This window comes from Culex pipiens, chromosome 2 (genome assembly GCF_016801865.2).
Source record: "Culex pipiens pallens isolate TS chromosome 2, TS_CPP_V2, whole genome shotgun sequence".
Taxonomy (NCBI): domain Eukaryota; kingdom Metazoa; phylum Arthropoda; class Insecta; order Diptera; family Culicidae; genus Culex; species Culex pipiens.
In genome coordinates this window covers 47,420,720-47,446,941 of record NC_068938.1, presented here as the reverse complement: position 1 = coordinate 47,446,941, position 26,222 = coordinate 47,420,720, and the positions used below count along the sequence as shown (strand labels likewise).

The 26,222-nt window shown below is 37.8% G+C and overlaps 1 protein-coding gene across 1 annotated transcript in view; it reads right to left on the bottom strand.

The window, feature by feature from the left end:
- Window positions 1-26,222, bottom strand: part of LOC120422521 (mucin-5AC) — a 77,907-nt gene that overhangs the window by 24,209 nt on the left and 27,476 nt on the right. The window contains exons 2-4 of the mRNA XM_039585975.2: window positions 24,418-25,364; window positions 13,539-13,749; window positions 20-177 (exon numbers count right to left, since the gene is read on the bottom strand). Of these exons, the coding sequence (XP_039441909.1) occupies window positions 20-177; window positions 13,539-13,749 (369 nt within the window). The 5' untranslated portion in view covers window positions 24,418-25,364. The remainder of the gene's footprint in view (window positions 1-19; window positions 178-13,538; window positions 13,750-24,417; window positions 25,365-26,222) is intronic.

Genomic DNA, 26,222 nt, shown 5'->3' with positions numbered 1-26,222 from the left:
AATAATCAAGGTTACTTACATGGACGTGACAGCACGACCCGAAAAATATCTTGTCGATGCAAACCCCCAGATGGGTTCCGTTGGCTTTGAAGCAGTTCAGGGCGTACATGCAGATGCCCTCCTGACCCGTACTCCGCACGACGCAGGGCAGATGTCGGAGGTTGCGGCCAAGGCTCACTGTAATTACAAGAAAATATCCCTAATCACTCAAGTTGTCTCGTCAAGGTCAGCGCACAAAGAATATCTTAATGAGCTCGTGATGAATCAATAAGCCCAACCCCGCAGTGCATCAACCTGTTCTCCCCGTTTAATCTGTACCGACGGCTGAATTCCGATCGACATTCCCCACCTGTTTTGTTCACAAAAAAAGAACCGGGTCTACCCATAACTTGCTCAAGTTGCGCTTAACGGGACCGACTGGATTTTGCTCGTTTCGGTTCATTCTTCAGCGACGTCGTGTGAACTCCACAAGAGTCCCATCAGCTGCTGTCGCCACAGGTTCTGAGCGATATTACTTCCCACAGCGAGGCAGATAAAACCGGAAAACGAAACAGAACGAAGAAATATAAAGACTTCGTTGGGTGAACGCATTTGTAAACAAATGTTATCTCACGGCTGTGAAGAAGACGACGTCGTCGACGACGACGGTAAGTTCAGGTTCATTGTCGTAAGAGCTTTGGGAAACGCGAAACGGTACGGGGCTTTGACGGTGGTCAAGAACCTCACGCAAGAAATGGCTAGGGCGTATCAAGACAACAGGTCTGAGGAAGTAGATACTAGACTGGTTGGTTCGCAAAGAGGGTTCCGGCTGGAAGGTTGTTTTAAGATGTCATGCTGATGAAGAATGGGTGTTGCAATTACATGGAGTATAATTATGTAGGAAGTTTTATTAAGAGATCGCGATAGAACGGGTTTGTGGTGTGATTTTTATGGAATTACAGTCATAAGTTATTTGAGAGCATGATTTACAAGTTTGATTGTTCCTCGGTTTAGGATCACATGCAACAAAAAACATATAAACTATATAACAATAAAAATATAACTAACTAAGTAAGTAAGTTTGAAAGGAGAAAGTTTTTCAATTAACATGAATCGTGTTCCTTGACCAGGAAACAATTTAGCCGTAAAAATATTACTCGGTGGCACTCCACAACTAAACCAAGCACTGAAATTCTCCGCCCTCATGTAAACAAGCTCATTTCCCTTTTTATTTTCAATGTTTTGTAAACACTTAACCCACCTTCCTAAAAATACAATTTCGTCCCCAAACAAGCTCCACATCAAGCTTTCTTTCGCTGTCAGCCAGCCCACGAGAAGGCCAATGGCACGACAACCGTCACGATATTACTTCTTTATTGCCCTCCCCTAGAGGACGACGGAAAAGTGCACTCACTTGGCCAAGAACCAGACAAGCGCACCCCATCGACAGGCACACATCCCGTGTATGTGTGTCTGTTTGGTGCACCCGCGAAGAAAGAAAGTAAAGTGACCCACTTAGCGCGCGATTTACTTTTACCTTCGCTTTCTCCGACGGCGGCCACCGCGCGCGGTTCGGCCTTTTTTGTGTGCTGTCTCTTCCTGTTTTTGTCTTCGCGTTTTGAATAAAAGCGTCTCCTTCGGCGGCGGCGGCTTGCACAGCATCACGAACCTCAGCATCACGATCGGCTCCCTCTCTCTCGCTCTCGTGTGGCACCACATTCCTGACTGGGTGGCGCTTTCTTTGATTTTTTTTCCTCTCTCTTTCTATTTGTTTCTCTCGCGTGGAGGTCACTGTCGCCGTCACCGAAGAAGTTGATCAGCGAGTGAGCTCTATCCGGGATAGGAATCAAGGATTTCCGGTGGCACGTTTGGCTTAGTTTTGTTTGAGTTGTTTACAAAGCACTTTATTTGTTTTTATTTTTCAGATAGATTGCTATTTAATCATGTTGCATAAATTGGAGTTATGATAGTCACATCATATTTTGCTTTGACCCTTTAAAATTGTTGATTGTGTCATTAAAATTTTCAGAATACATTTTTTAAGCTATCAGAAAAGTTCAGAATGGTTTTGCATTTAGTTTCTGAGATATCGCGAAATATTTGGAAGATAGTCAGCCAAAAAATAATTTTTCACGCTATTTTTTTAATCGATTATTTTTATTTAAAATTTTATACCGCGGATTTGAAAAAAATTGCTATCATTTTTTTTTAATTTTCTTAGAATACTTCACAATTAGAATCATGTTTCAAACATCACGAATAATTTTTTATTTGGTTTCTACCGAGAAAAGCAGTACAAACGAGAACTGATTCTCCATACAAACTTTGGAGGCAAACGTGTCCTGTCTAAATGTTAATGATAAAAACAAAGTGCACGTGTTTTTGGGAGCCGCAAAGTTGCTTCCCCTCGATTTGAGCATGCGCAGAATTTTTTAGTCGGTACATATAATGGCTTGATTAATGACGGTGTCCATGTCAAAACAGCATTTTTTTTTTAAACTAGGGTTTTCAAGTTGACCACAAAATCCAAAATAAAAGTTTTCGTTTGTATTCTGGAACTTCTGTATTAATCTCTCTTTTTAAACTTATGTAAAATCGTACGATCTTTTCGGTCCAAATAATTTCAAAACAATGCATACCGTCATCAGGGGCTGAAATTTGTATGACCCAATCTCATCCCCCAGAACCAATTTCATCCCTGATGACGGTAGAAGATATCGTTGGATTTGAAGTATTTTTAACATTAATTTCATTATTTGGGCAGATTTACCACATTTGAACCTTTCAAGAGAAAGATTTTTTGATAGATCACGGGATGGGCTGAGTTCGTTTTGCATAGTTTTCAAGAATGTGAATGAGGCAGAAAGTTGTCATTTTTAATTTATAATTGTTCATCTTTTTTTATTTGAATAAATCCATGCATAAAGGAAAACGGTTATTTCTCGTGACATAGAAGATAACATGAGAAAACGCGCAAAATTTCAAAAAAAAAATGCTCTCGGAAGGATATAATTTGGCCAAACATTAAATTTATCGCAAAAATACCTTAAATCAATGATTATCACAACAAGAAAGTAATAGAAAACGAAAGATCACACGATTTCACATAAATTTAAATAGAAACTTAATTTAAAAATGGTCTGCCGAGTAAAATTTTGGTTGTTTTTTTTTTTTTGAAAACTGGTGTTTTGAAAGTTCAACTTTTGGGGATCTAAAGTGAAACGAGACTTTTTTCAAATTATAAACCTACTAATTTTCGCAAGGCAAAAAAATCAATTATAAACAATTATATATTTTTCTAAATACAGATAATTTACTTATATGGAAAACGAAAGATTTCGAAAGAATTTTTTTAAACATGTAGGTATTAAAACTTTCCCAACCAGGTTTGTCAGGTTGAAATTGAAAGAATCTGGCTCTGATTTTTTGTAAATCTGGCATTTGAAAATTTAACAATGAAAAAATGGAAGGTGGAAGGGATGATATTAAATAATTCAAAAGCTTGTAAAATTCAAATGGCTTAAATGATTTTCGGCCTCAATAAGCATGAATCTGCATTTTAAGAGTTTTTTTTTAAAGGTCCAAAAAGCTATTGTGTTTCATATGTGTAAAGGACCTTTGAAAAAAAAAAAAAAAACTCTAAATTTTCATTTAAATATAAATAAATATTTTCTTTTTTTAAAATTTTTATTTTAATTCGTTCATTTGAATCAAAATGACGATCGAAATTAGCAAAATATGTAAAATCGTTTGAAATCTGGCAAATTCTAACACTTTCAATGATAAATCTTTATTCTGGCTGACACTTGAGAAATCTTGCATTCCCAGATGTAACTGGGTAATTCTCCGCCAACTCACACAGCAGTTGCCCCGACCCCTCTTCGAATTGCGTGAAACTTTGTCCTAAGGGGTAACTTTTGTCGCTGATCACGAATCCGAGGTCCGTTTTTTGATATCTCGTGACGGAAGGGTGGTACGACCCCTTCCATTTTTGAACATGCGAAAAAAGAGGTGTTTTTCAATAATTTGCAGCCTGAAACGGTGATGAGATAGAAATTTGGTGTCAAAGGGACTTTTATGTAAAATTAGACGCCCGATTTGGTGGCGTACTCAGAATTCCGAAAAAACGTATTTTTCATCGAAAAAAACATTAATTTTTTTTTTAATTCTCCCATTTTCCGTTACTCGACTGTAAAAAATTTTGAAACATGTCATTTTATGGGAAATTTAATGTACTTTTCGAATCTACATCGACCCAGAAGGGTCATTTTTTCATTTAGAACAAATTTTTTTATTTTAAAATTTCGTGTTTTTTCTAACTTTGCAGGGTTATTTTTTAGAGTATAACAATGTTCTACAAAGTTGTAGAGCAGACAATTTCAAAAATTTTGATATATAGACATAAGGGGTTTGCTTACAAACATTACGAGTTATCGCGATTTTACGAAAAAAAGTTTTGAAAAAGTTGGTCGTCATCGATCATGGCCGTTCATGGTCACCCGCGACAGACACGGACGACGAAACAAAGTGAAACGCAAAAAGTAACTTTTTCAAAACTTTTTTTCGTAAAATCGCAATAACTCGTGATGTTTCCAAGCAAACTCCTAATGTCTGTATATCAATTTTTTTGTAATTGTCTGCTATACAACTTTGTAGAACATTGTAACACTCTAAAAAATAACCCTGCAAAGTTAGAAAAATCACGAAATTTTAAAATGAAAAATTTTGTTCTAAATGAAAAAATTACTCTTCTGGGTCAATTAAGATTCGAAAAGTACATTAAATTTCCCATAAAATGATATGTTCCAAAAAAAATTACAGTCAAGTAAAGGAAAATAAGAGAATTTTTAAAACTTTTTAAGTGTTTTTTTCGATGCAAAATACATTTTTTCGGAATTCTGAGTACGCCATCAAATCGGTTATCTAATTTTACATAAAAGTCCCTTTGACACCAAATTTCAATCTCATCACCGTTTTAAATGATTGAAAAACACCTCTTTTTTCGCATGTTCAAAAATGGAAGGGGTCGTACCGCCTCTCCGTCACGAGTTATCAAAAAACGGACCTCGGATTCGTGATCAGGGACAAAAGTTACCTCTTCGGACAAAGTTTCACGCAAATCTAAGAGAGGTCGGGGCAACTTTTCCCGATTTCGTGTGATTTGGTAAAGAATTACCCCCTTACTTATGGTTGGTGTGACGAAATCAATTAATTTTGCACTGTTTGAAGCATAAAATAGTAAGGGACATAGTACACATCAACGTCTCACCGGTTTACCATTTTCCATTTTCTAACCATTTTCTACAAAACTTTTTTTTATAGCATCATTGTAAAAGATAATGAAAAAGGTACTTCAACATTAAAAAAAGAATGAAAAAAGATTCTTCAACAGTTTGTGGCCTACCCCAGAATACGTTTGAATAATATTTGAAAATTAAATTGAAATTCGATCAATATCACCCAGTTTACGGTACGGAAATTTGAGCCAATTATGAAAGTGTCAGGTTAAGCCAAACTTTAAATAAATCAACTTCTTTGGCCTTAATTCTTCAAAATCAAGAATTCATGCTTATTTCATGCAAATCCTGCAGAAACCATTTTTACCATAAACAAAAAAAAATCGTGATACTACCTCACCTCGCGACCGGCAAATGCAAATCGACCTTCGTTGGTCGCGTGACAGTCGGAAGGGAAGCCACCATGACCTATTTTTTCAGACTTTACGATTTACAAAAATAACTCACTCGTTGCGCTCCAAGCCAAGTGCAACTGGCTGCGTTTGCATTGGAGGCGTTATAAACACTCAAATTGCATGTTTGTTTTGCAGTGGGTGTGACACACTTGCACTTGTCTGGGGGTGCCAATACTTGTCTGCTAATGAGGTAGGTCGGAAAAGAAAGTTTGGTAAGAATTTGATTATGTAGAAGATAGCAAAAAAAAGTCAAAGGATGATAATCATATTGGAATAAATTTAAATACACGAGTTGCTCTTAAAACCTCCATGTAGTACGTGACGGAACTCGCTCATCGGAATTCCTTCTTTCTTTGGAGTGCATCAAGGCTCAAGCAAAGATCATGCAGTCAACGGCTTCCCAAACCAGTCGCGAATCCATTAGAAGCTAGCCTGACCTTCGTGACCGTGCACGTATTATGCAAGGCTGCGCGAACACAGCTCAGCTGATTTACATCAGGGTCATTCGCCGACTTCAAGGTCTGTCGTTTTTTTTTCTTTCGTTGCCATTTCGATATGGTTTAAAACCTATTTTTATTCCTGCAACAAAAAGAAGCTCCATAATCAACCACCAATAATTACGCCTTGGAAAATTTAGGGTAGCATACACTTAACAAAAAATACGTGTCAAATTCGATGATGTGCTCCTCTTTGAACAAGGCGGTGCCGCCACTCCGACGCTTTTGGGTCAACTCCACCAGACTTAAATGAACCGAGCCAAATTGGATTGCGATAAAATATAATGCAATCAAGAGGAAATTGATTTCAACTCGACGCAAAAAATGTTACAGGAAACACCGAAAAAAAGGTGCCCCGTTAGTTGTGGCTCAACAGACCTCTTTGATGTGCAGAGAAGTGCACGAAAGCTCAGCTGGAAGTGTTCTGGAGCATTGCGAAAAGCCACCCAGGTCGGCGTAGAACCAGTTTAGCATAATTCCATCCAGCGTGGCTGGGAGTCCGAGTCCGGAACGATTATGTAATGAAAAATAAAAGGCATCGAGCCAGGCAGAGGTGGCATCATCGCGCCATGTAGGGGGTCTCCGGGCCTCTTCTGGGTGGAACATTGTACGCAAAACACATCGCCGTGGCTTCGCAACTGGTTGTTGTGGGGATCGTCCTGGAGGGCGCTGAGTCAGGTGTGAATAATTGTAGTTCTTTTGAGCGAGAAAACAGGGCCTGAGGGCTCTATTGGAACTTGGAAAGGAGCAGAACTGGATTACATGTCTGGAAGGTTCGAACTCTGACGTGAGCCAAGAATAGCAGAAGTCGATGACCTTTGAGAATCAAAAGTCATTTGGAATACTTTGATATTCTTTTTTTTAATCAGTGGCCTAATTGGAGCAAGGACGTCTATGTGAAGTGTTCCTGTACCAACTTTGAGGGCTTGTGCAGAGCTTACGAAAGTTCAAAACTTCAACTATTTTTATAATGTTATTTTCGCGTGACTTTGGCCCATCTCAAAACTAAAAAATAAATTAAAAAATCCAATCCCATAAGAAGCTTAACGGTGAAAGCTCAAACTTCAATTAACGCAACAAGCATCCGTATCGATTGTTGTACAACTTTAAAAAAATCCACCCACCCACAAAAGCGCCACTACAAATGTTGACATAATTGTTTCCCAGCAAAATCCGGAAGGAGGGTGCTCCACGAACCAGTGTGAAAGTGAAAGTACTCAAACCGGCAGTGAGGAGAGCTTGTCTAGCGCTCCGCTGAGTACATTCTAGACAAAAATGGGTATGACCACCCACGGAATTGAGCGAACTTGAAGAAAGAAAAAAAAATGATCAGCTGCTCGGCAAAGAAAGTTGAGAGCTTTTTGTCACTTTCGTTTCATTTCAATTACTAACAGCGTTGATGGGAATGTGTAGAGACTTCTTTTTAAACTTTAGTGAATGTAAACTATTTTTTTAAAGGTATTCAAATTTTAAACATTATGTGAATTTGATAAAAAATAATAGTAGAATTTCTTTAAATGTATTTGAAATATCATATTTAATTATTTTTTAATTAGATTTTTCAAGTCAACTTTTTTACTTCTAGCATTAAGAAATAAATGTCGTGAAATAAAAAAAAACTTAACGTTTTCGCACCTCACAGTCAATAACTTCTCAAAAATGCGATAAATCGTCATTCGCAAATAAAAAGTTGCTAAATTTAGCAAACTGGAAAGACCCCAAAAGTTTAAGTTGGTGAGTAATGCTCAAAGCGGAATATGAAAGGTGAAAGTGAAACCGCGTGACAGCGAAACTGGTTGATTGCAGTTTGGCGACTTTGTTTGCGTGGGGGCGCCTGATTTTTTCACCGGTCAGCGGTTCCGGAATAACTGGCCGGTGATTCATAATAGTGAATGAAATGGTTGTGTAACTTTTTTTTAATATTTTTTTTTGCAAATTTTAGAAAAGTTATTATAAAGTAATTTCATAGCTGTTTTTTTGAAAGTATGACTTCAACTTTTATTTGCTGTACAAATCGAAAAAAAACCATGGTTATTATGTTTTATTATTTATAGCGTAATTCTCCGCCAACTCACACAGCCGTTGCCCTGACCCCTCTTCGATTTGGGTGAAATTTTGTCCAAAAGGGTAACTTTTGTCCCTGATCACGAATCCGAGGTCCGTTTTTTGATATCTCGTGACGTAGGGGCGGTACGACCCCTTCCATTTTTGAACATGCGAAAAAAGAGGTGTTTTTCAATAATTTGCAGCCTGAAACGGTGATGAGATAGAAATTTGGTGACTGTAAAATTGTAAAATTGTACGCCTGATTTGATGGCGTACTCAGAACTCCGAAAAAAAAAACGTATTTTTCATCGAAAAAAAAACACAAAAAAAGTTTTAAAAATTCTGCCATTATCTTTTGATATGTTTCGATCAAACCAATATTGACTTCAATCCAAAGCAACGAGCCCGATCTTTCCGTCAAGCATTCCTCTCACATCCACAATAATGTACAGTATAAATCATCCACGCTCCAACACCACACATGTAATCTTTTGCATACAATTCATCATAAAATACCCCCGAGAGAGGCATCAAAGACTGACTCCATGCGTCATATATTACACCCTAGTCGCCTGATCATACCCATTCTTGGCAATTATTACCACATTTCTCCTCAGAGTTCGTGAATGTCTTCTACAAACCAAATTGGTCATTCATGTCACGACGCCACGTGTCAATCAAGCTGGCGGGGGCACACGAACGACTTCATGCTCTCTTCGTGTGACTAATTTTCCTCGATCAATAACTTCTTTTTAATGTTACTTTGCTTTGTTTCTTCTTGTCTGGTACACTCCGTAACCAGGCAGACTAAGAGCAATCAAAGCCGTCGAGAAGAAAGTGCCAATTTTCCCGCGGGGTCGCGAGTTCAACGAACCTCCACGATGATGATAGCACGAGAAAATTTGTTCAACTTCCGAAAACAAGCGAGAAAATTTCTCGCTCCATTAAACTCACACACACACTTGTCCGTGAGCCGACGCAAAATTTGATTAGCCGACCGCCGTCGATTTGGGTCAAGCCGCGTCAACTTTGGGTTGGAAATTCACTTTCGTTTTCGAAAAGCTTCCGTCGACGCCGTCTTTGTCAGTTTTATTGTCAATAGGCAAATTTGGCAACTGCTCGGCGACGAACGCGCGACTTAACGGTGAATCGTGTGTGCGGGTGTTTGTGAGGCAATCGTGACGGTTGAATTTTCGACTCTTTTGTTTGGACTTTTTGACGGATCAATTATGAGCACGACTAAGCTGAGCGGGACGTTTAAGCTACCGGATTTTATGTCAAAACGGGATGAAAGCCGATTACAAATGAATTTTGTTGTTTTTTAACTAAGCAAGATTGATTTGAAATTTTAAAATACACTCACTCAAAGTCTATTTCAAAATGATGGAAAATAAATTTTGTACAACCCAGAAATTAAAAAAAATTGGCATCTCTTTAAATCGCAACTTAAAACACAACAGTTAAATTAGTTGAGTTATCCTCAATACGGTTGCATTGTACGATACAGTCTAAACTCGATTATCCGAAGCCTCGCCTCGACTATCCGATTATTTGAAGGTTGCATAAAAACTTCGAATGATCGAATTAAGAAACATTTTTTTTTTGTATTTTCACAATTTTAACATTAAACTTGAGTTCTATTTGAGTTCTGATCAAATATCAGAAATCACCCTCATCGCCGAACGAATCTCTGCCGACTGGCTCAACCATTCGTGAGTAAACACGACTCGCTAGCTGCCAGCGGCTTGGCCAATCGCTTCACACAGCGAAACAAATACTTCGTGAATTTCTTTACCTACTCCGTCCGTCGACCCGAGTCACACACAAATATGCTCAGAGATGAGAGAGTCTTACAAAATACCAGCGCGGCGCTCTTTTGGCCTGCACTATCCCATTTTGCCGTTAATTAGGATTTGGCATTGTGGAAATTGCTGTCAAATGTGTCTTTGATGATGTTTAAACATACAAATTTCAAAAATATTGGTGATAACATTTATTAAACACAAGTGATTAAATGACCAAAACAAAGCCGATCACAGACTATTTTGACTCAGCATTGAGCGACATAGCGCAATCGGTTTTGACTTTTTCAGCATCCGTTGTTTTTATCTGACTATGGGAAATTCACGTATGTTTGGCAGGTTGAGAAATCGTTCCTAATTCCGTCCAATTAGCAGTTTCTCATTATCTAAATAAATTATATTGTACATTTTTTGGAAGGATTTTTTGGCTCACTTCCAATTAGGTTATTTTTTGCTTGATATGGGTTGAAGACGCTTTTTAAAAAACTGTAATCAAACATTAAAAGTCGTTCCTCTATTTCTTATCCAAATTTGATTATACGAAGTAAGAAATTTCAGAAAATCGTGTCTAGACTGAACTGATTTAGTCTTGCTTTTATCTAGACGATTTTTCGTAGCATAATTAATTATACATTTCGACATTTCCTGAGGATATCAAGAAAACAATTTTAATATAATAATAAAATATTTCAAAACAATAATGAGCAATGCCAGTCCAAAACAGGATTTTTTAAGGTACTTTTTTCTTGACCCTCTCCGATGATGAATGAAACTTGGTCAAAGACTATCTTATGGGAAAAGTGAATTGTCTGTCACATAGAAATTGTCAAAAACCATAAAAAAACATTGTTTTCAACATTTTTATTTTTAAAACCGCTGTAACTTTACAAGGATTGAACTTAGGACAGTAGTCAATATGGAGACTTTTATGTAGAATTGTCTGGAAAATAGATTCCCGTATTCGGCTTTTAAAAATTTTGACGTTTCGAGTATTAAAAAAAAAACAGTTTCAGTAAATGATTTTTGTGAGTTGCTCCATCCTGCATTTTTCGTGAGTCTCTTTGCAACATCTTAAGCTATATTCACAAAAAATTTGAACGAAAAAAAATCGTGGGCTCACCCTCAAATTTGACTTTTAAACTTAAAAATAAAAAAAAACTCATAAAAGGGGTCTGTTTTTTTCTTTCAGTGTATTTTTTTCAGAAAGCCCGTAAAATTTCCTACAAGTTTGTTTTTGACCACTTTTTGATACGATGCAACGGCTTTGAGATACAGAAACATTGAAATTACGAATACCACACAAATTTAAAACGCTTACGCCCTTTTTAAATGTCATTATCGAGTAAAATTGGCTCCATATACATAAAAATGGCTTGTATAAGCGTAGGATAACATGTCTACAAAGTTTCATTAAAATCGGAGAGGATCCGGTACAACCGAATCCCTATTTGGCATGGATGCTTATTGATATTCTCCGAAAAGGCCTGCAAACAATCTTTATATGACTGTAGGTACCTAAAAACTAAAAAATATTGATTTTCTAAGGGGTGTCTTTTGGTTGCAAAAATCGGGTTGAAAGAAATTTTCAAATATTTTATTTAAGAGGTTACATACATGTAAATCGTCAAAAATGTCAGAGGTTGGTATGAGCACACAATTAAACTTTTTTAATTTTTTTTTCAGGGTATTAAAATGTACATTTTCATCAATTATAAGAATAAATATGAAGACATTTGGATGTACCATTGCCGATATATTGCTATTTTAAGTTAGCAGTTTCAACAAACGGGTGCCACGATATCTCAACCCTGCTTTGACCAAATCGGCTCAAAAATTTGGTGAAGACTCGTTAAACCGGTCCTGTGTGCATGACGAAGGCCGATTTTCAAAAACTTTTTGCTGTTACTTTTTGCGTTTCTCTTTGTTTCGTCGTCCGTATCTGTCGCGGGTGACCATGAACGGCCATGATCGATGACGACCAACTTTTTCAAAACTTTTTTTCGTAAAATCGCGATAACTCGTGATGTTTATAAGCAAACCCCTTATGTCTATAAATCATTTTTTTTGTAATTGTCTGCTCTACAACTTTGTAGAACATTGTAACACTCTAAAAAATAACCCTGCAAAGTTAGAAAAAACACGAAATTTTAAAATGAAAAATTTTGTCCTAAATGAAAAAATGACCCTTCTGGGTCTATGTAGATTCAAAAAGTACATTAAATTTCCCATAAAATTACATGTTCCAAATTTTTTTACAGTCGAGTAACGGAAAATGGGAGAATTTTAAAACTTTTTTAGTGTTTTTTTCGATGAAAAATACGTTTTTTTCGGAATTCTGAGTACGCCATCAAATCGGACGTCTAATTTTACATAAAAGTCTCTTTGACACCAAATGTCTGTCTCATCACCGTTTCAGGCTGCAAATTATTGAAAAACACCTCTTTTTTCGCATGTTCAAAAATGGAAGGGGTCGTACCGCCCCTCCGTCACGAGATATCAAAAAATCGGACCTCGGATTCGTGATCAGGGGCAAAAGTTACCCCTCAGGACAAAGTTTCACGCAAATCGAAGAGGGTTCGGGGCAACTGCTGTGTGAGTTGGCGGAGAATTACCCTATTGTTAATCTCGTATACATCCATGTTTTTCCATCAGAAATAAAAAGGTTTCTGTGAATGTCTGGTTGAGAAAATAATGTAATAAGCCAGAAAATTCCTCAAAGAGATCCAACCGGATACCTCAACCATGGCTTGATTTGCGACACCTCCATATTTCTTCGCGTCGGTGATGTTATCTGTTTAATTTTCAGTTCATTCCCTTGGAGCTTTTGTAACATCAAACGTGCAAACTTGCCCAAAATATCACTTCCAAAAGAGAGCAAAACCTTCTACTGCTACTCATTCCCTCAATTAAACCACCGAACCGTGTTGGCCACTGAGTTAAACTTCTTTATTTTAATTCTGCTTTTTTTTGCCCTCAGATTATACAACTCGCCAACTCTGCGGTCGGTTGACCGCCCAGACCCTGACCCATTATTCCTACCGAGTTGGTTCTCACACCGGACGTCGTCCCTGTCGGTTAATCCGCCGAAGAAAGCCGGGAAACAATGAAATTGTTCTTTAACTTTGCTTTTTGCAAGTTGCAAAAAATGCCATGAAATTCTGGAAGCGATAATTGCCCTCTGGATGCGGTTTTGCTTAGTTGAGTAATTCAACTTAAAGTTTTTTACGATTCTCTTAAAAATTACGTTTTTTTATATTTTAAATTTCATTATTCGAAAAATATTCTTTAGATTCCAGAAAATATTATAATAAAAAAATATTTATTGGATTTTAATACTTTTCTCATTTTAAAACATTTCTACACTTGAAAATTCTGGATAAACTGCAACCGTGAATTGGTAATTAAATCTAGAATTTTAACCCAAGTCAGCATTAATTAGTCGTCGTCATCAACTCAACTTTAATTACGAGGACTATAACAAAAATTCCCAAAAAGAAAAAAAAAAAACACAAGAATACTCACACGACGGAGCGAAGGGATTCAGCGGGTTCCCGTGCGCCGAGCTGAGCAAATTGCTCAGGAACACTGTGAGGGAGGTGAGCAGCAGGGCGTGGGTGGCTGTGGAGGTGCTCGGTCGGCTGGTGACACTGGGACTGCTGTCGTTGCTGGTGCTGGAACATCGCTGGGGACTCCACCGGGGGTCCCCTGTCCCTCGACGCTGTTTACTGGGCATCTAAAAAAAGAAAAAGATTTTTTAAGTCTTCGATTTGAATAATTAAAGTAATGTAAAGTCATGAAATTGAAATTCTTGTTAAATTTAAAGAACGCTATTTTTCGAGAAACACTTTTTATATCATCGCTGATTGGAAGGCACGCCGACGGGTTCGTTCTTTATGTTTTTTTTCTAGTGAGTCCCTTATTGAAATTGGTCTGTATTATAAAAACGAGTGTTTGTGTTGGGGATTGCAACACGATAAAAATAACCTTTTCATAGCATCGCAGCTTGGAAGGCACGATAACGGACAACTGCGTTGGGAGAAAAAAACTAAAAAAACATTTTTTTTCTTTAATAATGTAGTCCAGACAACATTTTCGGCTTCCCAATCACGCTGCAGGAGCTGCAGCAGTAAAACTTTATGCTCAAAATGATCCTCCACAACACCAACTAATTAGTTGTTGACGGCTTTGAACGGGGCACCATGACTCACCGACTCGACACCCGATACAGGACGTTATTCAATGGTAATCAACATCGAATGAAGATTCCTTCTCAACCGGCTTCGCTGCATGAGAAAACGGTGCAATTTTGCATTGAAAAAAAGATGAATGGAGCGGGAATTCCTGAGAATTCAAGTTGAAGGTTGCAAACTTGGCAACGGTTCGTTGGCTTCTGATGTGCTCCCAATCAGCTGGACAGGAAATTGCAGCATAAAAAAACCGCCGAGCTAGATTAAAAGTGTAAACACTTGTGATGGGGTGGTTGGTGAGAAACTGAGCGGTGAATTATGCAGATTTTGCTGGGAATTAGCGGTACATTTGAACTAGCACTAGGGGAATGTAATAATACACATTGTGTGTTGGGCATCTTACACATGAGTTGTTTTCACTTTTCTCTCCGGAATTGCGTAATCGGTTTGCATTATGTTGTACGCAAATAACATCATTGTCAGGTAAAAAGAAGTATACCTGCAGTGAACTTTATTGCAGAGTGGTGCATTTTTTTTAAATAAGTTTATGTATTGACAGTTTGTTACTTATGAAATTTGTACTGAGATCACATTTTCTGTCCTACTGTTTGACCTACTAGAGATCATTTACATTTGAACTTGAATTCGTATTTTCTTTAAATTCTTGTTCCATAAAGAATAAACAAAAGAATATTTATTTTCCTTTATAAACAAATTTCGAATAAAAATTTAATTGCAAATCATTAAGTTTTTGTAATTGGCGATAAACATTTTACAGCTAATTTTAAAACTTTGAAGTTCTATTGACAATAGTTGTGAAGTATCATAAAAACCCTATATTTCAAGCCAAAAACTTCATATCGTTGGTTGTGTGTGGCAGAAGCTCATCAATTCGGCTGAAAATCATGTTTAAATCATGTTTAAAATCAATTACAAGTTTATTTAACTTGTTGTCCCTTCAGAAAGAACAAAAATCTTTTTATAAAATTTGTAATTATCATTATTTTTAGTTTTATGATAGATCATTCACTATTTTTAGTTCATGTATGTATGTATGTATGATCCCCATACCCGCAGGCAACTTGGTCCTGGAACACATGTGAGCGCTAGGTGAACAATTCGATCATCTTTTCTCCGTAATCTGTACACCCACGTGCATAAGTTTTTTTTGCACGAATTTTAGTGCTACAAATACCGGCGCATAGATCAAAATGGGTTCCCTCTTCCCTCCCCAAGCGCTGGAAATTTGTAGCGGGTGTAGGGACACTTCGCATAGACGCCCTTGCTCCCATCACGTCACTGAGGGTATGGAGCGACGAGAAATTAATGAGCATGCCCCCTCAGTCGAACCTTCATTAGAGACGCAGGCAATCCACAACTCACAGCGAACGACCAAGGGAACACCCTACCACGTATATAGTAAAATGGCGTAGTTGTCTTCATTGGAATGTATGAATGTTAGAATTGATGAAAGGGTTATTTGAAAAAAGTAATGGAAAGCTCTCACCAAAAACACGCAATCTTCAAAAACAGCTTCACTCCAATCGTTTCGCAACGTTCCACGTGAATCTTTAGATTTCTTGAGTTCTTGTCTTGAATCTGCCTATATCAGCAGAACTTCCGGCAGTAGACCTGATCCAGCACGATATACAGCAAGCACCACACGACTTTGAAGTGCTTGGACGATGATCATCACCCCTACCTTCGTCAGTTATTCTTGATTGACGTTGTTGTCGGTAAGGATCAGCCATCAAACACGTCCCCAACGCCGTCCTGGATGATATGTTGCAGGAACTTGACCCACAGGAACGCTTGAGTTAATGGCCACTTCGCAATTGTTGTTCCTGCGGCCTGCCTTTCTTGTTCCGTTGTCGTAGGGCCAAATTTCTCAAGTTCCATTAAAAAAAAGCTTCCAAATTGGTTCCACCACTTCCTCTGTAAATGACTGGCACCCGAGAAGTATCGAGATCTTCGTATTTTAACTTATATCACTCATTTCACTCATTTTAAATAAAATTTAAAAATTATCGGAAGGTCGAAAATGACAGCAAACGAAAAATGCGTCCGACCACAGGCACAGATTGCTTCGATCTCACATTCACTATTTTTAGTTCTTCACTATTAAATGTTAATAATAATAATGTTTAAACATTTTTTTACTATATTCCTTTTCATTCAAAACGAGCATTGACAAACTGTGTGATATTTTTTTCGTTAAATTCAACTACACTAACGATTTTTTTACACAACTGGCGACTGTAGGCGAGCTCCGTCACAAATTTTTGTTTTACCAATTCTTGATCTTAAAAAAGCAGAGAAATACTTTTAAAATTAGCGAAAATTTTAAATCGCAAAATCAAGTAAGAATTAGATTTTCCGAAAAAAATGTGAATTAAAAATTAGGAGTTTTGCAATCTAAGGAAGATTTTTTTAAAAGTAAAGTGACAACTTATGGTTTGGATAAAACTAGAGTGGATTACGATAAGGGTAAATATTTAAATATTTTTGAGATTTTTATCATTCTACAAAGTTCTTGGGCATATCAATCCAAGCAATTTGAAGTCAATTCGGAGTCACACACAATTTATTTCACAACCATTGCTTTCTTTAACCAAATTTATCAAAAGGATAGAAAAAAATAATAATTTTGGAAAGGTGAAAATTTGATGGTTGAAAAAATATTACCTATTTATCTATGTAATTTTTAAATTAAAATTTTTAGTGGCATTTTTAAACATTTATTTTTAAATTTGGTTCATTTAGCTAAAAATCGTTTCGCTGAATGGACATTTTGCTGGAGGTAAGTTCGCCGAATGAGACGTTTCGCTGAAAGACGGTTCCATAAAAAAAAAATAAAAAAAAATAACTTTATTCACTTAATTTTACTTTTGTGCTTGAATGTAAAACTTCAAAATTGATTTATTTAGTTTTATTTTTATTTTGTTAAATGTTTTACGCAAAAACTATTTTTTGTTCTTAAAAATCATGTTTTGTTTGAATTCCTTCATGTTTAATTGAATGCAAAAAACAACAAAAACAAAGAGAACATATTCTCAAAGAATATTGATTTCCAATCAAAATTATTCCAATAACTTTTCTTGTTGTAAAGAACGCAAAAACATAGCAATTTAATTTTGAGATCCCAATTATTTTGCAGAAAAAAACTGCATGAATTAAGTTTCTGCCAATGTTTTGAAAAATCACAGAATTATTTAAACTTTACTTTGAATGGCAGGATCTAATTTGTGTGAATCAAATAAAACCTCACTGAAATACATACAAAATAATTGAAAAAATAGAAAATATTTACAAAATATATTATTTTGATAAAAAATATGTTTCTTGAATTTTCAAAATCTGCTCATGTAAACAACAAGAATGTAAAAAAATCAAAGAAATATTTTTTATCAAAAACCAAATTGTTTCAATGGACTGGTAAGGCTGCGCAAATATGTTTCAAAGTTTTTCAAAATCGGCACGAAAAATTAGAGGACAAAGCATTAAAAAAAAAACATTTTTTTTATGGAAATACAAGTGCACCATCTGAAATCTATTTAAAATTTCCCTGAATTTAGAATCCTTTTTAGCTTTTTTGGGTTTATTCACAGATCTTCTGCATTTTAGTTAATTTTGATGTACAGTAACGCAAAATTTCTTCTGATCTTACATTTTTTTTGAAAACTAAAGAGTTCCAAACAACTGAACTAGTCTAAATGCCTGCCTCCTTCCCGTTGACGTCGCCCAGGGTCGAGGGTACAAAATTTTTGATAAATAATTGCATCGGCCTTATGTTTGAAAAAATCCAAAAATCAATAGAATGCAAAAACTTACAGAATTTCTTGTTTGAAAGAATGTCAAATTTTATACACATTATTTTATAGAAAATCTTTAAATTTTTATTTAACTGAAATAGAAAATATTATTTTTATAACCAACGTTGTATTGTTACAAAAATTCATAGAAGAAAAATCAATTTTAATGATCTACTCATAATAAAAATAATGCAATCAAATATTACTCTATTAAACATGACTTGTTTTGGAGTTATTAAAGAATGATGTTAATTTATTTCTATTAGTTATTTCTTTCTCTGCAGCAGTAAGCAGTAATTTGTGAATAAAATGTTTTTTTTTTCAAAAAAATAATTCTAAAGAGTCTGCACCAGGATGATTTTTCATTGCAAAAACTTTTTTTCATCCAATTTAATTACTTCTTTGGCTTTTAATCGTGCTAATACTTTTTTTTCCATAGAACATACATTGCGGAAATATTTGTAAAGTTTTACAATATTGCAATGATTCTAAATTTGTTGGTACCAACAAAACTAAAAATAAAGAATCAACAATTTTTTCAACATCAAAATCTTAACAACATATCAGCATTCAAATGACCTCTATCCCCCCTTGAAAATACTTTGCGAGTGCAAAATTCTCGCAAAAAAACCACTTCATACTCTTCTCGTTTTCTTCTTCTCGGTACTTATCAAAACTTGATTCGTGCCTTTTTCCCCCCAGAACCCGTCCGATTAGTTCCCTCCACCTGGCCCTCAAAGGTGTGCGACGGCGGTCGTCTTCATTTCGGATTGCGGGAAGATACTTCCGCATTCGCTTAGGCCACCGCGCGAGGTTGACGTTCAAAATTGATTCGTGATCCACGACCACCCTTGAGTGACTCCTAGTCTGAATTGACGCTTCTTCAAGCGTTTTGTTTTTAAAAGCTTAACCCGTTTGGCATCTGACCGTAGCAAGTGGGTAATCAATTTGGTTGGAGTATCTTCCCCTCGGGGGGTTACGACGGAGAACTTGAAGAGTTTCGATGGGAATTAGTCGGGGATGGATAAGGTGAGAATCGGGTGGCTTGATTATGGCCTGTTGAAGATAGACATTGATTGGCAAACAGCATGAGCCGTTCTAGGAGGAGGTTTTTAATACATTGAAGTAGTGCTAGCTAGAACTTCCTTTTTTGCAGTAATTAAATATCGATTACGGGTTTGTCAGCTGCAATCAAGGATATTAATGACCATGATTACGGACGAGCACTTACTACCGTAGTCATGACCTCAGCGAAACTTTACTTAAAAGCTTGCCAAACTCTCATGTCACTCCAGAATTTGCCACTCCAGTTTGTCTTCACTGCAGAACATGACCAGCGTTCTCACACGACACTCCAACCTGGAGTCTCCAAGCCTCTATCGCGGACCTCGATCTGGAGTTGAACGAACGGCAAATTGGGCCCACTCTCGTGAGGCTCCCGGTCACATGCCATAATTAAGTTATTTCGGCGGTCGTTCCCAGCAGAACTTGATGGCCGTTCTTGTTTGAAGAGGAAGTCTCTCTCGATAAGATCGCACTTGGTTTGGCAGAAGTGTAGCACTTTCCCTGGTGCCCGAAGAGCTTGCTTCCCACCAGCCAAGTCACGGTCAGTTCCCGGGAGTGCTTTTATTCTTAAAAGCGTCAGAAATGCGTTGCGGAATGAGGCTCGAACCACCGGGAATGACCTCGAAGACGGCGCGCAATTCCTGGACGGCGAGAGCAATTTGCTGCGCTAGATGAGGTTCGTCGCCGCGTGATTACGGGTTGAAGTCTCCTACCAGGCGAGGTGTTGAAAGTCGCAGGGCTAACAACCGCGGCGTCCCGCGTAATTGGATCAGTTATTAGCTGTCAGCAGTGGTGTGGTGCGGTGTGGTGGCAACTCGTGGTTTTCACGAGAAATTTGCTCATCTTTATCTAGGGAGGAGGAGATGTAGGAGTACGAGGAGGCTGATGCTCTTTGGCGCAAATTGGCAAGGAAAATTGTGGTTGATAGCAATCGAGTTCTTCGTGCCAGCTCGCCGTTTCCTGAGGTGAGGTTTTTGCAAGGTGCGAAAAGCGTGAAACATGATCATGTTTTGAATGAGATCAAAAGGTAATTCGCTGTGACGTGATGAGGATTTGTGCTGAAATGAAGAAGTTAAACTGGCTGGCAGCTTATGATGGTGTTCAGCATTTCTAAAGTTTGAATTTGAAATTATATTCCAATGACAAAATAATGCATTTTCAAATCTTTTAATCATCTGCAATCTAATCCATTACATTCCAAACTCGATTATCACAAACTCTCGCAAAAAATCACTTAGGGTAATCGAAATACGATTTTACTTGGTTTTTTCGTTTTCTGTCCTGCCTATATCGCGATGGTGGAAGTTTTAATATACAACACCATGCAAAATAAAAAATTACACAAATTGAATGAGTCCAAATCAGTCTTTTTTTATTGTTCCAGCTAAAATCAACCAAAATATTGCATTCTGATATTCGATCATTATCTCGTCGCAAAATTCTCAGCAAAATCAATTGTCGGTCTCTATAACGTATTCACTCAATCCCGTGTGACATTCTCTTTTTTTTCTCTCTCTTTCCCGCATTCACAATCATCCCCCCTCAACAAAAGCTGCCACAAAACAATATTTTCTAACGCAGTTTGACGGGACGCATTCCATGGTCAGTTCTGAGAAAACAACATAATCTTCGGCGAGTGTCCGTGAACGAGTAAAAGAGAATAGAGATAGAGAATGTTCATGCTGGCAATCACGAGTTAAAAGAAGAGATTTCACAAGCTGTACCCTCTGATATTTTGGTGCAAATGATAGTTTTTTCTATCACTCAACACTGATGATACGTAAATATTCGAAAATGTGCACCTTTGAATCAATTTTTGGATCGATTTGGTGTCTTCGGCAAAGTTGTAGGTTTTGATGAGGACTATTCAGAAAAAAATACGCAAAAGCCCACAACTTTTTCGCCATAGAGAAGCTTGCCGACATCTGAGGCGAAACGGGACACATGGGGCGAATCGGGACAGCTGTTGAAGCCTTGTTACTGCACAATATTTGGATATTTTTTACTAGTATCGGATAGAACATATACTGAACTTCAACAATAATGCATTGTTTTCCAAATTTCAAGCTTTTAAGTGCTTTGGTTATTTTTATTCAGACTGTAGTCCTGATTAGCCAAAGTTGACGGTTTTAAAGTAAAATCAAATTTGCAATCGAAAATTTCCTTACTGAAATTTTAATAAATTGCACCGTTTTCGAGATATGGCCACTTAAAGTTTGATTTGAACTACAATTTTTTTGCAGTTTTTCGGTTCTAAAAATAGTCCATAAGCCACCATTTCAGAAAATATGTTTTTTTAAAGTTCAAAAATTTTCTATATTTTTTTCTAAGAGATATTCAAGATTCTGGTTGCTGAGTTAGTTTTCAAAACACATATTTTGAATGTTTTTGAATCAGGTTTGATTTTTGACAAGGGAGTTTTATAGAATATTTTGTCTTGGTAAGCATTGAATCTTAAATAAGTTACAATACCGTAAGATTTTCAAAAAAAAGTTACGATTTTCATTTCGTAACCTTGTCTGAAAATGTTAGATGAATGTACAAGAAATGAATTCGTCTCACAACAAAATTTATTGATTATCAATGAATTTCAAATAATGTTTGCAAAAAAGTATAAGATAAAGTATGTTTTGTATGAAGTAGTTCATAAACATCAAGTTGTAATAATTTAATTAGATGTAAGAGAATTATTACTATCAAATTAGCACCATTTAAAAATCGATTAATTTTTATCAAAAAGATTAGTTGGTAAATGTAACATTTTTTAAAAAATCACACAATATCTTTCAGTTGATGTGTCACCTTGGAAATGTGTAATTGAGAGATCAAATTTTACTCTTTTATAAATCTAAAACAATCACAAACTCCATTAAAATTTATAGATGTTCAATGCAACCTATCTTCAAAAACGTATTTTGAACTAAGTCACCTACCTCACCCACAGCAAATTCAATCCAAAATTCAACCATTTCTCCAACAGCCTCAAAATCAACATGACTCAAGTGAACCACATCTCCGGGTTACATAACACCCCAAACAATGACTAAGTCATCCGATAGCTTAATCACACCCAGAGTCAAAACAAGCTCACGACGCGTCATTTTCCACCTCCTTAAACACCACACCATCTTCGCTAGGCCCCCCGTTCAACGGAGGTCCTGGTTGAGTGGGCATGAAAACGAATTTCAGGCAGTTAACCGCCATTACTACGGGGTGGCTGATTCGTTGCATAATGCATAGCTAATAGCGGAAAAAAGCAGTGCGTTTACCGTGACTAAGATCCGTAAGCCATGAGATATCTGGGAGAAGTTATTAAATCTCTTGACGACTGTGTTTGGCGCAGTGTTGCCAGCAGCAGCTAATAAACTATGACAGTGCATCAGCACCCCGAGCCGAAATCTGCACACAATTCTACACAATGTTGGTGCTCCGCTCATGAACTTCACAGAACCTGCGATGATCTTCAGCTCATCTCCGCTGCTGCTAGCCCCAGGGCATCTCGTTCAATAATCTTCTCGAGAGCTGCTCGTGAAAACAACCTCAAGTTTCAATGACCTTTCGCGCTGCAGCTGAAGAGGTTCCAGCTTATCTACGCGAGCAAAAATTCCAACTTCAAAGGCCCATTTCGCGCAAACTCCATTTTCGATGCCCCTCTCTCGAGACGTACTTGTTAGCTAATTTACAAATCAATTACGGCCCGGTCAGCGGCAGACGTTTCACACTTACCGTCTGCTGCCTGAAGTCGTGTCGGATTCACCCAAGAAGTGTTACAATGAAGGCACCCTGAACGATCGTTCGCATCTCTCTTGGAGAAGTGGTGCTTTCGGAGCCAATTTGGAGTTGGAATGTTGAGCTTCAATGGCAGGAGCAAACGACGATTAGGGAGTCAGTAACATCAATCATGGGGGAGGGACCTCACAAGCCGGGTTCTGAAGTTGATTGGCGTGGGTGATGGGTACTTCCCGAGGGATTCAGAGGGTGATTGATGAATACAGTGTTTCAGTTGTAACAATGATGATGATTTGAGTTCGAACTCTTTCAAAGTCCCATAATTTCAGCACTAAACTTTCACGATATACCAAGTAAAGTTGTTACCTTACCAATTGACACACTGAATCGCGTCAAGTTGAGTCACATCCAACGCACGACTTCCGGAAGACGTAAGGTCCGCTGATATCTCTGGGACAAATCGCACTGTCAACGACGCTAACATAAATCTAACCTCAACATTCCTCTGCCGCGCATGCTGCATGCAAAGTGGTTGTTAATTGTAATTAGAAGAGCTTTTTCTACTACTGATGCCGAAGCAGAATCGCTTCAACAAAACATTCATGATCAACCGCATGATCTTGAGACGCGATACGATGTATTGGGATTATAGCTGACTTGGCCGCAGCCAGTGACAAACAGGTAGCAATTATGGTTGATTTATTATCTCCACGAACACGGCAATTATCTGGCTGCCTGCAACACATCACAGATTGAGCGATTCCGGCGTGATGCACTTTATGTGCAGCTTCTTTGCAGAAGATGATGGCAACGCGCATCAGCGCAGTGAACCTGTTCTGGGCGAGCTGGAACGACTTCACCGGAGAAAGGTGCATTTGGAGTCGAGAAAATCGAGGTGTGAGATTCAAACCGGTTCTCCGCGTGATGATGGACCAATAAATTATCATCCACCCGAATTGGGTCAAATTTGACAGAACTGTCTGTTTGGCCTTCGGCTTAAATAAACTTAATCGCGCTGGTCGTTCAACGGCGACCAGTTGAGCCGGATTGGGGAAATGATTTTATCTGTCAATTAGCTGAGCCTGAAATCAATCGTGATCGCGATGGGAGCAGGTTTTGCTCATTTGGAGCTGTCGATTTGAAGAGGAAATAACTGTCAAAAATGAATCACAAAAACGGAATGGCTTCCGTTGATTAGCATACTGGCTGACGGTTTGCATAATCAAATTAGTCTCGGGGAAACTGTTCAGGAGTTTTCACCTTATTTCAAGTTTGCTCTTTGACGATTTTTTGAGAGTTCAGGAGAGATTTTCTTCATCGATTTTCATCTAGTCTCACTTCCGTCGGTGATAAAGGTTCGCTAGTAAAGAATGAACCATTTCATTCCACCAACTCCACCTAACGAACTTGTCTTTGCGGTTCTTCAATACAAAGTACTTAACCATCTTAGTACATCGATCACCATGATGACCTCCAGAAACCACGTAACATCGCGATCTGCCCTCCTCACAACCTTCACATATCTCCCCCCGCATGTCTAAAACACAACCACAATACACGAGACGTTTCAAACGTCCAAGAGAACTTCGTCTCGCAAGTACAACTCACCTTGGCGCAGGCTAAATCGTCTTTCAACCGAGCCACACTAGTCAACAGCGCACAGAACTTGAACTCGAACTTCACTCGGCACCTGTTCGACGATCTGCTCGTCTCGTCTGCCTTCGAAAACTTTTCACCACCGAGTCGTTCGTTTGCGCGTTTTTTTTTTGCTCGCGTATTCTCCTCACCACCGCTGATCCGTTAGACCACGTTGAGTTCGAGTCTACCGCGCGAGATGACGGCGCACGACGACCGGATACTCCACCGCCGCGCCGCTGAACTGGGTCTCCGGGCCTGGTGTTCCACTTTCGGACAGGTGCCGACACACGGTCCCGATTGATCGGTAGGCCTATTTTCCGACTCCCGCGGACGGGAAAGAAAGCCTCAATCCGGAGAAATTGCCACACTCGCGGGACAGGAAATCGATCGATTTTATTTTTTTCTAGCACGGATGTGGTTGATGAGCACACACACTCTTATACATACGAACACTCGAGGCACAAACACACACTAAACACTTCTTAATGATGCAGATTTGCTCCTCCGGGAAGCTGCAGCTTCTGGCGGGTACTGCAACGATTACTGGCCGAGCCGTTAGCGCAAATCGCTATCATTATGGACCGCGCGGGGGTAGGTTCCTCAGCACAACTTCACCCAAGTATCACTTTCAAGTCTTCACCAAAAACTTCTCCAAAGTACGTTGACGACGACGGCGCACGATCGGGAGTTTCACTTTTCATGAAGGCGCGCATGCGAGCTGTTCACGGGATCTTGACAAACTGGCCGCGGAATTTCACCTCGCGCGCGAAAGCGATGAGTTTGGCGTTTTCGGAGTGGCTGGACCACCGCACTCTCTCTTCACGTTGTGGTCTCAGCGCCGGTGGCTGAGCAGCGCGCTCTTCGGGGTGCGCGATTTGATTACCCCTCAGGAATTTCGACGAGATGAGAAGGTGGAGCTGAAATTGAAAGGAGAAATAAGAAGACATTTGTTAGGCACTGATTTTGAATGGAGTGAGTCATATTTAAAATTTATTTATAAATTATCATATACTCAATCAGATTTTCAATATATTTTACTTTTTTTATTTCAAGGTATTTTTCATTCATTTCATAACTCATATCTCATATCTCATATCTCATATCTAATATCTAATATCTAATACCTCATATCTCATATCTCATATCTCATATCTCATATCTCATATCTCATATCTCGTATCTCATATCTCACATCTCATTTCACATATCTAATGTCTCATATCTTATATCTCATATTTTAAATTTCATATCTCATTTCTCATATCTCTTATCTCATATCTCATATCCAATATCTCATATCCCATACCTCATATCTTGTAGCTCATATCTCATACCTCATAAATCATGCGTTAAACTAGTCGACTTTTCTTTGTGTTTTTTTGTAATTCTTTAAAATTTTGATTTTTTCCGAAATTTTTAATTTTTAAGCTTTATTTATGCATTTTCCATGCCATTTTGCAACATTTGTTTTCCTTACTAGGGTCCATACAATTTTGCGGCTGGTTTTTTCAAGAAAAAAAATTACACAGTAAAAGTCCCTAAAAGACTTCTTAAAAAAAATGTAAACTTTGGCAAAAAAAAATATCTAAATATTGTTAAAAAGTCAAAAATCTATTTGAGATGCATAATCAAATTAACAATTGAAAATAACTGAACAAATTTTTTGAAAAGCAGCACAGTTTTCAAAATATAGGCACTTTTACGTAAGTTTTCCATTATTCTTTGCAATTTACTACATGAAGGAAAAGCACTCCTTCCAGAAGACAATTTCTCAT